Source organism: Galendromus occidentalis, unplaced genomic scaffold, assembly GCF_000255335.2.
Source record: "Galendromus occidentalis unplaced genomic scaffold, Mocc_1.1 scf7180000077529, whole genome shotgun sequence".
NCBI lineage: Eukaryota > Metazoa > Arthropoda > Arachnida > Mesostigmata > Phytoseiidae > Galendromus > Galendromus occidentalis.
Window position 1 is genome coordinate 1,226,729 of NW_003805517.1, and position 15,191 is coordinate 1,241,919.

Genomic DNA, 15,191 nt, shown 5'->3' on the forward strand with positions numbered 1-15,191 from the left:
CCCTCATTCTTTTATTGCTAAAGTGCTAAACACGAATTCGCCGAGTAGCAAATCAATGTCCCTTTTAATTTAGCGTCTGACGAGTGGACGGACGAACTGCTTGACATCGCTTCTTGGCTCTACCGGGTGCTGTCGGCGGCGCCGGCGGCGGCATTGGTTGTTGTAGTGGTGATCATCGCTGGTGTCATTGGACAATTCGACGAAGCTGCTCGCCTCTCTTTCTGTCTCACTGTCGACAAAACTGTTTGATGCGGAACGAATTAGACGACACTTGCTGCTGCTGCTGCTCCTGTAACAAAGCAGCTTGTAGCCGTGATTATTTTGATTGGAGAGCGAATTCGCTCTCGAGAATAGATAACCGTCCACGAACTCCAACCAAAGCGCGATCGGCAGCGATTCCCCGATCGACGAGCTCCCGAACGAACTCGATCTCCGGTCCGAATGCTCGCCGTCCTCGCTGGACAGAGAGGATGATTGCGAGCGAGCAACAAGAGAACCGGTGCTCCACATCCTCATTAGAGTTAATTTAAAAGAGGATCAACTCGGCATTGGCGACAAGCATCGCCACTACCGCCTCGACAGCGAACGAGCGGACGAACCGACCGACACGGAACGTCATCGCATAACAACACGGATTGTCAAGCTGTTGGAGAGCTCAGAAAGGCACTCAGTCACTCGAAGCGTGCATCGACTGAGCCGCTTTCCCCCCTCTCCTTGTGGACAAGCGACAAACGACCAGCGGGCAGCTTCCTTTAGTGTTCGAACAGTCTACAAATTGATTCGAATTATAGCTCTCTCAAACCACTCAATGTTACGTATCATAACATACAATTTAGGCAAAGGAAAGAAACAAAGCAACCCGATGGTCTAGCGGTCTTGCTGAGCATTGGCTATCATCGATAATAAGAGGCAGAGTAAGCGAGCACTGTTGATGGATGTCGTTAGAGCCCTCTCGTGAGAACAGAGGGAGATGATTTCGGGATTTGATTGGAGGATATTCTCGGAGATTCTTCGGAGAGCTCGAGAGGACCGCGCCGAAAAGAAACAACTCACACTTGCGGCATGCCGAATTGACGAGCTTGGAGGGAGGAAGCACTGGGACTTGGATGAAAGACCCAGAGGCTTCATCGATCCGTTTATATACCAGCAACCCATAGCTGACGCGCGCTAGAATCTCTTCTCCTCAAGAATTCGTAGCATGCTCCGATGAGCCCCCGCGGCTCCCCGGAATCAGACTGCCTTTCTAAGAACACGTATTCGATTCCTGGAATGGAGTATAGATTTCCTCCATGACGCTTCGCAATATGGCTCCTCCGGCTGATCATCCTAATTGGGCGGAGGAAACTCATACAATACTCGGGTCGTTCCCCAGCTCGGGGGAATCGAACGGACAGGATGCGGACCGCAGCCTTTCCCCCAGCTCAGGGCTTTTCCCACTCTCGGCCCCGAGCCACGGGGCTACCTATCGACTGTGCCTGGAAAGCTCTGCGTGGCGATTCCTACACCAACGAGGGAGGAGTTCCGGGCAGCTCTCGCTCTTGGAGTTCGACTGGGCGCTGCCCGAAGATACGACGCCCCAGGCGAATTTGGAGCGCGAGGAACCACGGACTAGGTGTGACTATTTTCCTCAATTAGGTAGTTGACGATCGGAAATGTGCATCAGCCACGGGGTGCCATTCGATGAGACCAATGGTCGTCAGATGATGAGTCGAAACATGACGAAGGCGTCCAACGAGCATTGAGAACATGGAACGGCCTCCACTCAGATGGCGATTAGAGCAATGAAACCTGAAACTGTTGTTGTGCCGAGAGAAGTCTGAGGTGAACCTCAAGCTACCGCCGCTGCTAGCCATGCTGGTGTACTCTTCGTGGAGCAATGCCATGTTGCGACCGAGCAGCGAGGCAGCCGACTCGTTTGTGGATGAGACCAGGAGTTGTATCAAATTTCCGACAGTTGGCCGACAACTTGGAAACTGTCTAGGTGACAAAAATCTACTTTTGTATTTGGTTGGATTAGCTGGGAAGCCAAGCAAGCGGGTTGCCTGCTAGTCAGAAGAGCAGCCTGCCACTCAGTACTTAAACTTGAACAATGGCAAACAGAACGTCAGTAGACTGGCATCAGCGAACGTCACAGACATCGCTCTCCCCACCGTTCCCGACTGCGACATCTGCTGTTCGACAAGGCCAAATATTTTGATACCCACAAACTGATTATATCTATTGGCTCTACGGACCTTTACATCCTATTCCATCCGAAAATATCGAACTTATCCCGGCTCCGCGGGAAAGCTGGAGATTCTTCGGAAAAAAAATTCCGGGAACTAGATCAATACTCGCGGTGGCCCACTCCCGACCGTACCCACCTCGATCCGCCGGATGTGTACACGCCGGGTACAGTCGTATTTGAAGTCACGCGGAGATCCGACCGAGGAAAATCGAAGCAATGCATCTCTACATCGATGTCCTCCCATGGCATCGCGCATCCTCAGATGACGCCCCGGGGTCCGCTTGAGGAATCCCCCCTAAGTTCTCTGGTTCGGAGGAGCTCCGTAGGGATTCTGGCGGCGATTCTGACACCCAGACTGGAATCGTCCCGGGAACTCCCATTTACTTTGGAGATCGATTTCTCGCTCGATATGAATGAGCGGTAGTCTCTCTTGGAAGAAGTTTTGCTCTTCGGAAAAGATGAGTCTGCCAATCCCAGCTGATACGATCTATCTCGGAAAGATTGTTCCGAGGAACATTCGGATTACATTCAGATCAAGGAACGAGGAGCGTGATCATTTGCATATTCCACCGGGTGGTACGCGGAACGTGAGAGACCAAGGGAAAGACTTTGACGGAGTCGGGATTCTCCCATGGAACGCTTCGTCCTTCCCCTAGGAATTCCGGCTTGTGTAAACCTCGTCTAGAACCTGAATCGTCGAGGTCTAGGGTTGAACCTTTCACCTGGAGCACTTTGTGAACCACGGTCCACGCGTCCTGTCAGACGCAAGTCGCGAGGATTTCAGTTCCTGCGAATACTTATCAGTTGCCCGTATGCATCGGTTTCCTCACAATTGATAGCGAGATCCTGTTCAACTTGACAACTGGCTCTCCGCGAGCCGGTCAGTTGATTTATTATATTTACAAACTCTCCAGCTCCTAATGACTTCTATTTACAGCTTCTATGTACAACAATCCTCACTTTCTCCTCGTCGAGGAGCTAACGTGATCGTCGACGGTACTCCACTGGATATTTACACTGTATTGCATCATCACATGAGATCAAGAAACTATTGCGGCAGGGGCAGGAACAATGAAAAAAGCCCTCATCTTCCATGGTTGAGGTCTTCGTGACTTTGCATCCGTTGGAGCAACGATCGTTGCTGTTGGAGATAAAGATGCGATGGATACAACGCAAACGGCGATATTCTATCCATTTGCGGACCTGCCATCGACTGTGAAAGCGGCAGCTGAGGCGGCAGGAGACTCTTTGGCAGTTGTTGCGGATGATTCAGTTTTGAGACTACGGCACTCTGATACGCTGCTGCCAGGGCAGCGGCTGCGTTGTGCCAAGGTTGACCGGGATAATAGGGATTTGCGCCCATCAGATGAGAAGTTGCCGCGAACGCTGCTGCCTGCAACGCGGCGGGATTCCTCCGCAGGAGAGCGAGGCGATTCCTAGTCGCGGGGGCTGTTCTTCTACGTAGCTTTCCAGTTGTGCCCCCGATGAAAACGTCATCAGCACTTGGGTCCAGCATCCAATAGTTACCTTGAGAGAGTTGAAAAATGTAAGATATAGCTACATGAAGCTCAACGCGATTTCCCTAGAACTTCTTAAGCCCAAGCCAGCGGAAGCAGAGTTTGCTAGCTGTTCCATACTCATGGACTGCTCCCTGCTCCTCACGAGACTCTCGAAGGATCCCGAAACAAGGAGTGCGAATCGTGAAACGAGCGCGTCTCGAATATAATCTCTGACAAATTTTCCAATCGGAATTGGTCGGGCGTCGGGCATTCTATCCATGCATGGAATTCAGACCCAATTAGATCTTACTCAAGGACTGAGACGACTCAAGACGAAAACAGCGTTGAAAATCGCTCAGCTTGTCACAAATTGGTCTTTCTTGAACTTCTTCAGCGATCGGATCGGAAAAGACCGACGCAAGTCAGGGCTTTCCCGAGACGCGCAACGGAGTCGATACGGAGCATCGGATCTTCATAGCCCCGGGCGTCTGAGCATCCAAAATTGGTGGAGTGAATTCAGCAAGCAACTCCTGCACCGCCAGCTGATAACTAATCGATCGGGCAGCGAAGCGCCCCGGAAACACTTCGCTCACGGAAGGAGAGTCGTCCTACCTATCATTCGAAGCAGACATCCTAAATCCCGAGATATTTACCTTTGCCAGGGTCGTCGTAGTGCCGAGGAACTTTGATAAAGCACTTATTCAAAGAAAGGTTGTGTCTGATCGAGTTTTGCCATCCTTGCTTGTTCTCACGGTAGTAGGGAAAGTTCTTCATGATGTACTCGTAAATTCCGTTCAAAGTGAGCCGTTTCTCACTCGATTGCCGAATCGCCATCATGATCAGAGCGTTGTAGCTGAACGGAGGCTTCTCTTTCGACTTTTTCCAGGTGTCGGGGAGCGTTTTCAGCTCCGGTTCCGGAAGTCCCGGTTCGGACTGCACGTCCTTCCCGTTACCTCCCGTCGTCGTTGGCGTGCCACTCGCCCTCATCGAGGAATGCGTGGGACTTGCCAGGGAAGTTATCACCGATGCGTCGTCGTCCAGATCCTCTGACACGGGATCTGAGCTCTCAACTTTGAGTTCGGCCACTTCTTCATCGTCGGAATCCGTGTCGATCAACGATGAAATGCTGAACGATGTGAGTTTCTTCGGTTTGCGCACTTCCACAGTTTGGTCGAAAGACATCATTTTGAGACAAGTCTCCACAAAGCTGTGAACCTCTGTTTCGTTTCTTCTGTGTGTTGCTGCACGACACTCCTGTTCGGGTTGTATAAACAAACTGAGTGTTTGTGTTCTAGAGTCGGGGCTGTATATGTGGCTTGGCGAGGCTCCGCCCCAGAGAGCACTCGTCCAATGGTTGAGAGAGGCTGGCGACGGCTGCTATTCGCCGCCATTCGCCGCTACTCGGTCCGCCCAGTGCGAAGACACGGTTGAGCTCGTGACAAAATGGCGCCACTATTCGCATAATTCACCTTTTTTCAACGTTATTTCGGCCCAAGCTAACCGCATCGAGACAATGCAGTCGTACGCCGCAGGAGCTGCGCGTACAAACCATTAGTGCGTGTGGCGCTGACGACCTCCAAAGGCTCGAAACGCAAAACGGTTCCCGGTCTCGGCGTCTACCGAATAGGTACTCTCAGGCACTTCCTCTCATTCGGAATCTCTTGAACGTGTAACCTTGCAAACAAGATTAGACCCTCATGGGTTCCCCGGTGATCCGTAAAAATAATGAATGAAAATTCGTGTCTCGATTCGATTCAGAACCCATGTTCGACATCCCCACAAGTCTATTCAATTAGTTTTTATTTTCGCAGAACTCCATCTGTAATTCACGACTCACGACGAACTGCGACCGATTTCCGGACATGGTTGAGCTAGAAGTATGTGTGTCATGAGATTCCTCGAGCGAAGCTGGGGGAGATCTCGCACCAGAGCTTAGATCTTCGGTGTTCGGTATAAGCCACCAATACTTTATTTTCAGTCTTATTAGCCCAATTAGACCCGGAACCCGGATGTTCATCGTCGTTAGGAGATTCCAGTGCACAAGTGAAATATAATGAATGATGGTTGATTGATCACTGAAATATCACTCGGGTGGCGCCGGGTGCTTTATAGGGTTGCTAATCACTGATGTTCACCGATTCAGCCCGATCAATGCGGGTCATCGTATGTTGTTTTTCGAGGTTTTCATTTGGCACGCGTGTCGATAACCCCGATTAAGCAATTAGGTATCAAGCTCTTCGCCAGGTGGGTGTCAGTCGCAAGAACCCAATTACATCACGGATCAATCCGAGTCGGACCCATGACCCATGTGCTGAAAAGCACACGTATGCACCCTCAGGAATGCAAATCCTCATTCGGTAAGCGAGCAAGTTGTGAAGCCGATCCGGTTCCTAAAACAAATCGGATGCTACCGCTTGCTATGATCGGATTCGGCACTCGCCATGAGCCCAAATTAGCCCCGGGAGCCGTGATATCCGATGATGGCTCTTCGAATTCCATGCTCAAACGCTCGCTCTGGTCCCCTCTTCGGAAAGAAGTTCAAGTCGTTAGTCATTTCCTGCGGAGGTATGTTGTTGTCCCAACTTAAATTTCACGATTGTACATTTGGCCTGCTCGGTTCGAGCTCCCTCGTTGGAACGAACCCGCGGGAGAGCAACAAGGACCAGCGACCCTCGTGTAAGAGGTATGTACTACTGCATGTTCCTGCGTTCTCCGACAATGATTTCGCTCTCTTACTCGGTCGCTCACTCGCTCGCACTATCGGCAAGCCAGTGCGGGTAATGTGCAAGCAGCAACGTCTGAGCTCACTGAGGCGGACCCCATATTGGCCTCAACACGGCCCATCTGTCTACCAACAGGGAGCTCGCTGTGTATGTGTGTGTATCGGGCAGCGAATCAGAATACCCAAGCGATGAACGCGTAGAGAAACATCGGGTGGTCCCTGATCAGATGTGTAATGGGTGTAAACTCAGCTGCTAGTCCCGATTCGATGTGTTAACTCAGTGACATTTTTCCCTGGTCCGGGTCTCCCTCGTCGTCGACCCTTCGTCAGGTATACGAGCCATGAGAGAAAAAGATCAGCGAGTCAGCGACCGACCAAACGAGCGACAGAGGAACAAGGAGAGTCGTCGATTGAGTCTGCCAACCTACTCATCCATGCGGCTGTCCGACCCATGCGAGATCTCATGATGAGCTTCTTTTCGCACGTGATTTCTTTTCGTGGCGGGCAGACCGCTTGCTGACTTCGCATAGTTTGTTAACAGCTCCATAAGTGAGGGGTTCCATGCAGATGCAAAATGAGGTGCGATACTCCCGCTCGGCTTCGAAGGGTAACGGTTCGGGTATCGTGTTTACCTACTCCGGAGGACAGCAGCGCTTGCTCTCTTGGTACCGAACGAATTTATGCGAATTCCCGATGCAATTATTTGTAAATCCACCGGCACAATCTCGCAGCCCATAATAGCTCCTCATTGAGCCGACGAGACTCATCGCGGTAGTCGGACCATGCGCTGGCTCGGAACAAGAATTCTCATCCGAGGCCACCGCGAAAAGGAGAATGGCGTAAGTTGTTAATTCAGCGATACACCGTCCGACGAGGGTCGTCATGGACCGAACGATACTTCGTAAAAATTAACGCTCTCCGGCTCGCGGTCAGTTACCGCGCCACACTTTATCTTGGGACGCAGAAGGGCGAACTCGAGAACGGCGGGGGGAAGGGCGCTCTTGGAACATTGGAACCCCTTCGTGGAATACCCATGAGTATGACGTAAATTCTTACAGTTACAATGAATGAAATCCATCCATACAAAAGAAATATACACTCTGAATAGATAGGGGATGAACATACATATGTTCAGCGTCCCACAGGCGCCGCCATCGCTTGCGGCCGAGAGCTCCTGCTGCAGATCCTGAGGAGTCTCTGATCTTCGGAGATCTCATACCTCGCAAAGATCAGTTGCCTGTCCTGTCTATAAGTGATCGAAAGAATGTGCGTATAGGCCACTTTCGTGGATCGGAAATCAGGGAGGATATATGTCCGCGTTGAGGGAGAATAGGCCTGCTTAGACGCAGAGACGAACTCCGGGGTAGGGAATAAGGAAACTCGAGGAGTCAGAGTCAGGAGCCATGGAGGGAGCACGAAGTTTTGCAGCGAGCTGCTAAGGAAAAAGTATCCGCCCTTATCGAAGCAAATCTCGAGCAGACCTGTGAACTTCGTGCACCGACAAAATCGTCGAACATGCATGATATGCTTCGTGCGACAAGCTTTCGGCTTTCGCCTTTCTTGTTCAATGCATCAAATCTCGATGGCTCGATCTTCGTCTGCCGACGACTCGTCCGTCAGTGAAGCGCATCTTGCATGGGATTAGCGTTGAAGCTCACTCTTTCGTGATGTTATTCCAGTGGCCACAACACAAGCTAGCAGCCAGCCAGACGAGATACTATGGGAGAAGGCTCACTTGACTGAGTCGGTTTTTCGCGACAAAGAAGGTGTTGAGTTGAACTTTTTCACGGCCGAAAGAGCGCGACGTCTCGCCATCTTAAGGCGTTTGTGAAACCCTGAATGTAGGTGTAAATGTGAGCACTTACGATCGACTGACTGGGTCTGCAGACACCTCCTAAGCAAATCCCAGAGCGCTTGCTTAGTCACTGGCTATCCAGCATAAACGCATGTATACATACATACAAACAGACACAAGATTCGAGCCCGAGCGTCAAACGATTGTAGCTCGCCGAAAGCCGTACTCGGGAAGCTGGCGACGACCCTCTTGAATCACAATGACGAGAGCAATTAGGAAAAAGAAGTCACCAGCAAGCGATCGGACTCGTGAGGATTCCGTATCATGGACTACTCGATGGTCCGCTAATGATTCGAGCCGGATTATGCACCGTCTCGACGAGAGACGATTTACTCTTGAGCCACATAAAACTGTTAATGTAGCTTGCGGACTTATCGCCGCGTTGTCGTGCCGTTCGGAGACCGACTACGTGCCGTCGGGCCAAGTATTCGAATCTTGTCTCCATCCCGTGAGTCAACTCAGCGTCAAATCGTAACGTCGTTTGATCTTGTTACCCCGAGAAACAACGCGGCGTGGCGCTCACAGCAGGTCACCCACTTAAAGACGACACCTGATCTCTTAGTTGAGCCCCTCTTCTGGCTAGAACAATATGTGTGTCACTGGCGGCTGTTATTAATAAAATCACCGAAAGTCAAGGCCTCTGGGAATTCGCTGCTGTGATGGAGGAGACGAAAATTTTCGTCTTGGACGGATTCGCCAAAGTTGGTCCCCTCGGCTATTCATGCGCCAGATTCAATCCCGGCTGCTGGCGAAATTAGCAGGTCGCGGCCCCGATTCCATGAGCGCATGCGCACTGTGGAGGTGTTGATCCATCTACAGAAGGCTTACCCCCCGAATGGAGCCCAGTACGCTCTAGCCCAACGCTCCAGAAACGAGGTGTACACGAAGGGTTCAATTCCAAGAAATGTGGGATGCGGATCAGTCCCCCCCTCCGCACCCTACCCGAGGAGCTCATACATTGCCGCTTCGGTGGTACGTGTGAAATTCGATAGACTCTTTGGATCGGGGAGCCCGAGAGTTTTGATATATTTCCGATATTTGGGCAGAACACGATCAATTAGGTGATGAATGACATCTTATTCGGCGCGCCCTGCGCTCTCTGAGCTGGACTGAGTTGATCGTCCTTCCTTCGACCCGCGGGAGGTTTTTGAAGATTGCGAACCTCGAAGGAATCGGGCCGCCACCGATCCGAGGGATAAGCTTCCACAATGAGGCCCAGATCTCGATCCTCCGGTGTCCCTACCAGGGATTCCAGAAGGGAATCGAAATGACGAAGTGCTCTCTATGGGGCTCCGTGGGGGGCGCATGTGGAGCGTGCTCGGAACGATGACCGTACCGGCTGTCGGCCCGAAATCGGTCAGCGTCCCGGCGAAAGCAGTCAGGCTTCGCCTTCATTAACGGGGTATTCTCACGGATGATGAGGGTGCTAGAGAAACTATTAATGATCGGCAGCAGTATGAGCGAGTACAAACCTGACTCGATTCTCGGTCCGGAAAATGGCATGGGACAGCTCGCTTTCGAATTACTAATACGAAACGGATCGTCCGAGCCTGGGCCGTGCTGGGAAGAGCCGACTTCCCAGGTTTCAGTCAGCGAATGTTCCCAGTAGTCGTCTGCTGAGGCGACCAAGTAACACGCCTCCCGCCGGTGCAATCGAAACATCCTGATGATTTCTCTCCAGAATGGGGATGGTTCTCCCGGAAGACATACGTACAAACGATGAAGCCTGCATGCCTGCGGTACACCAGCAGCAAGGTATCACCCGAGCGATCTGTCAACTCTTGCCAGGGGCTAATTTTTCCACTGAGGAGCCCGTAGGTTTCTCGTAGTGTTGCGCGACCTCGGCCTTGCGCTGGAATACGATCTTTCGATGAGGGTTCCGAGTGCTGATCAAGACCAAGAGTTACCCCAAAGCGCATTTATTATACCATCTACTGTTTTTCGAGGCTTGTCATTTACATTTTGACGTATTCTGGTCCGATTGAGCTACGGACTATTCACAGCTCTGCAAAAAATGATGCCGACGGCGGTTTCCCCCTCGATCAAGCCGGCACACTCGTCGTCCGCCCAATGCCTGCCTTGTCGCGAGCGAATTGAGTGCTCAGAGTCCGATCATTTCGTTCCTTAAGTTAAGTTCCGCTCCCTCAAATCGGTCCTGAGTGCGAAGCGACCTCGTCCCGCCACCGAGTCGGGATGAGAGCATAGCCTGAGCGTATTACGTGGACCGCCGCGGAACTTCCTCAGTTTCATGGATTTGGCTCCATTCTACGCGACGTAAACCACCCGACCTTGCACGAGCACCTCTTAATGCGACACCGTCGATTGGTTAGATACAATGCGAGACGAAAGCGTGAAATGTCGCATCACCCACTCCTCAGTTGGATGAACTGTTCTACGGTCCGTCGGAACTTCGCGGGATAACTCGATCTGAGGAGTTCTTCTCCGACTAAGCATCGGATCCTCGAAACTTCTATGATGAAACAATTGATTGCCCCCATCGAGAAATTAAGGAAAGTGATGCTGGGACTTGGCGGAAAAGTAGATGTAGATACTTGTGGAAGCAGGGAGTGGACATATCAGACAGCTTCAACCCTTTCATGTCGCGAGGAAGAATATACTCGGAGTCTAAACTTGATCTCGGTCCATTCACTTGCGAAACGACCCCGGTATCCATGGGTCTTGGGGACTGCCGATATTCCGAGCTTCCGCTACGAGATTCGGATTTTCACGGAGCGATATCTCATCGAAGCCCCGTCTTCAGATCCTCGTTCGAGCCGTGATAAGATGAAATGTTTTTTTTAGCAGTCGAGCGGATGTCTCCCTTCGAAAACGAATCCGGTATTCGAACGGGGCTATCGACGGGGAACGATACGAATCGGCATCGCGGATCGACGACGATCGCATCTCATCACTTGTATCATGGGCGGGATTTCCGAGCTACCTTGCCAAACCTAATCTCGCCTTGCAGAAGCATAAGGGGAAATCCCGTCACCGTTGCATTCAGACTCATCTTTTGTACAAACTCCGACCAATTCTGAATAGCTTGTCATTAGTTTCTGCCACCCGAGAAGGGTGGGTCTAGCGCACCGCCCGCGCCCGCTTGCACCCCGACTTATCGAGTTCCGGATGACGATCATTGTCTTGTGAAGGCTATCAAATGATGCTGTGCTCATCAAGTCGCCCCCCCCCCTAGCCAAGCTGTTCCGTAAACCGTCGTCGGACCCTACCTTCCAGTTTTTCATGGAGCTAGATGAACCATCGAGCGGATGAGGGAGAAGAGCCTTGAGCTTTCCCTCGTGACGATTATGAACTAATAAGATCTTCTGGCTTCCCTTGGCGATTTTATGCCTAGAACCTCTTGACGGAATGGCTGATTGAGAACGGACATCTTTATCCTTCATCAAGGCGCTGGAGCGTTGATCCAGGCTCTAAAATTTGGTGACTGACATCTTCGTCTTGGTTTCCGGAATCTGTCGATCCAGGAGGGAATATTCGTGGACGAAGAATTGCTGATCGGAGACTGAAGCTGATCTCTTAAGAGATGTGGTCTATGATCCGGGCAGGGCAGACGATCGCGCACCAGCACTTCGAATAGGTCATTGGGAGAGGAAATCGGGATTTATGGCCTTGAATGGTACATGCTATACCGAACTTCGGCGCGGAGCGCGTCTTGCAGGCGAGGAACGCTGCAGGAAGCTTCTGACTCCGGGCGGGCTCGAATCGGGCTCTCCTGTAGGTCAGCATGTTGTGTTTGTCTGTGTTTGACAGCTCACTCCTTGTTTGGTGAAATTTTCTCCGGTTGATACGGGAACACATAGAAGGCCACAGTAGCTCACAGCGTGGCCAGAAGCTAATAGATTCACTCCGAACGAGGCCGTAACGAATCTCGTTGTCGATACGCGATCCATGCATCCTATCACGGACCGAATGGAGTCTTCAGCATCTGCTCGAACGCGGGATGAGCGGCAGAGATCGAGCGACCAGCTAAGAGTCAAAGAAGATTGAGTCTTCTAACAAAATGCTCGGAGCAAACCAGGGTGCTTTCACCGCAGCCGTGTCTGTACTCTGTAACCTGAGAAATTATGCGGGACACATTCGGCCTGAGGTGCGCTGCTCCAGGGCCCTTCCCCTACTCGCTCGATTTTCGAGGAAATGCATTACGTTCCCCGTTTTCCCGGCGAGCCCTCAATAGGGCGAATGAATAGGCTACAGTATCGGCTTCTCTGCGTCCGCGGTGGAAGGGGAACCCCGAACTGGAGCGGACGAGTCCCACCGCACCCTGAGGACTTTGGATTTTCTCGGATATTTTCAATGAAGTCCGGAACTGAATATGGTGACATAATAATGACAAAGTATGTTTCTGCAGCGATTTTTCCGGTTCCGGGCCTCAGCAATGTTGATGTTGACTTCGACTCTCTGTTTCCCTCGCTCTGGATTCGCAGCGCTGGGACCGATACCTGCGCATAGCATCCTGGTAGGCGCATTATGTTGGAGACCAGGCCCGCCCGCCCATGACCTCAGTTCTCCGATGCGAGTTCGTGAGGCTTCGTTAGAGAGCAAAGCGCCTTCAGGTCATCGCCGGCTTCGCATCAAAGTGTGGCTTTTCACACTTGGCCTGTAAATACATAAGGCAGCGAGAACATGTTAATCTGCACATGATGGCAGGTACACAAAGAGGACGGGACGATTCAAAGGACCGGCGCCTTTGAGCAAGCCACAGTCCGAAGCGGTTGCCTTGTACTCGAGGCTTTTGAAGTCGTCCGATCTGCTCGACGTCGCTTTTGTTCGCCCTCCTCTGTAGAAAGCACCAGAGAAAAACATTGACGGAAACCAGAGACCGAATGCTCTGCGCAAAAAGGCCTTCAGCAGAAGACACCCCTTGCGACCACACAATGAAGACGCCGTTTGACTTCATGACGTCCAGGACTCCATCCTGTTCCTGGAAACCTTGAGCTCGGGCGAGAAGAAATCGACCCACGTTCGACATCGGAGCTGAACGTCGTGGGCGAAACAGAGGAACCTCTCTGAGATCTCACCCGAGAGCAACCGATCGCGGTGGTCCGGCAAGAAGCAGCCGAGACCAACATGCACGAGCGTCTTCCTGGATCGTTCATTTTTGTCGCACGTGGTTTATGGAAAAGCGACTCTGGATTAATTGCGAATGGGATCGATGTCATTCACCAGGAGGCTAGACATTCCCAGGGCCGACTCTGTTTCACCCGTTTCCCTCTTCGAAAAGAATCCTAGAGAATCACCGCTTCAGCGAAGGGTTGAGTCCGGCGAATCCTCTGCAATCTGTCGCCTCATCGATGCCGATGTCCCGCTCGGGCCCGCGTGTTTGCTGCGGTGAAAAAGTCGATCGTTCTTACAGCAATCCCTGTATGTATCCGAATGTATGGCTTCGACAGCAAGCGGCTTGCACACAATCAGTGAAACTCTCAAAGCTTGACATATGTTAGCCATGTTTCCGACGACAATGAAGGTGTCCTCTACAACAAAGCTGGGCGGAGAACACGTTCCGGATCCGACCGCATGTTTTACGAGTGATTGAGTTGTAGTTGTCGCTGGCGCTGTTGTGGTTGTGGTAGTCGTCGTCGGCGCCGCTCTAAAGCATAAAAACTCATTCGACTCTTTCGGAATCTGACAGAGGAGTAGCGGGCTCGACCAGCACCAGACATGGATCACATGTGTAGCGCATTGCTCGTGCGCAATCGGGAATTCCTCGATCGAATTGCTTTGCCAACTCTTGAGCGGGAGTCATTTACCGAACCCTTCAAGAGATTCCATTCCGGTCCTGAACGTACGCCGTCTGATGGGGAGCAACCGAGAAACATGGAGACACATATGTCGAGTCGCTACAGGTCCGAGTAGATGCGAGCGAGGCGATGAAGATAGGGAGCGAAGTGGAATTATGTGCTTCGGCAACGATTCTTGCTCGGATAAGGGGACCGAGCGAAATGATGGAATGAATGATGGAGGACCCCCAAGGATACTCAGATTCCGGTGGAAGAGCGATTTCAATCGTGAGGGGGTGAGAAGGGCAACGAGAGTCCCCCTACGAAACTAAAAGATACCCAAGACGGTCAAGGATCCTCGGAACCAAGGCAGAAATGATGGTCCCCCGGCGTGATTTTCTCGTCACCAGCGAGAGGTACGAAACGACGGACGTTTCCACGGTGGGGTGCGGTACAAGCTTGCCTTTACCCCTCTGAATTTTCTCATCGATTCTCGCATGATAATCGGGGCAGTCCACTTTTCCTCCGACACATATACTGGGGTTTGACAGTTTTCAATCATAGATCTTCACAGCCGACCACGGCCATCCTGTGGCTCGGGATGCGGAGTTGCTGTAAGGCAAGGGATCAAGGCAAGTTCTCTGCAGGAGATCCTTAGCCGGAAGGTGGTGGTCCTCAGCCGAAATTTCGGAAGTCCGCGGAGCACCCGAAGCGGTTTTCATAAGAGGAGTCAGTGATATCCTTTCGCGGCCCATGACTTTCGCAGCGAATGGATATCACTGCCAATAGCTTCCTAGTGCTTAACGATTAGACGGCCGCACGTGCTGTATAAGGTTAGTGGATACGAGGCGGCCTTCTCGATGAGCTCCTACTCACTTCCCGATCAAAACACGAGTGAACCATGGCTTGGTGATTCGCAGGCTCCGACGCTCTGGCCTCAGTGGTCCACGGGGCCAGGGACGTCGGCCAGCCCTGGCTTAGGGTATCTGATTCTCGGCAGAACTACGGGAATCTGTCACAGTCTCCTACCATGAATGATCCGTGCCCTATCCTTAGCAGGAGATCCGCTGGCGGTCTCTCCATTGCCTATCGAGGTGTAAAGGATGGAATTCAAGACCGTGTAGGAAGTCTCGAACCGTGACCGGTCCTCGCG

The 15,191-nt window shown here is 51.8% G+C and overlaps 1 protein-coding gene across 1 annotated transcript; it reads right to left on the reverse strand.

The window, feature by feature from the left end:
• Positions 1–3,141: 3,141 nt before the first annotated feature.
• LOC100909139 (fork head domain transcription factor slp2) lies at positions 3,142–4,911 on the reverse strand. The gene is made up of 2 exons (XM_003748247.2): positions 4,380–4,911; positions 3,142–3,754 (listed from the first exon to the last, which is right to left on the reverse strand). Exons 1-2 carry the CDS (start codon positions 4,909–4,911, stop codon positions 3,312–3,314), a joined length of 975 nt encoding a protein of 324 aa, XP_003748295.1. The 3' UTR covers positions 3,142–3,311.
• Between the last annotated feature and the right edge of the window lie 10,280 nt (positions 4,912–15,191).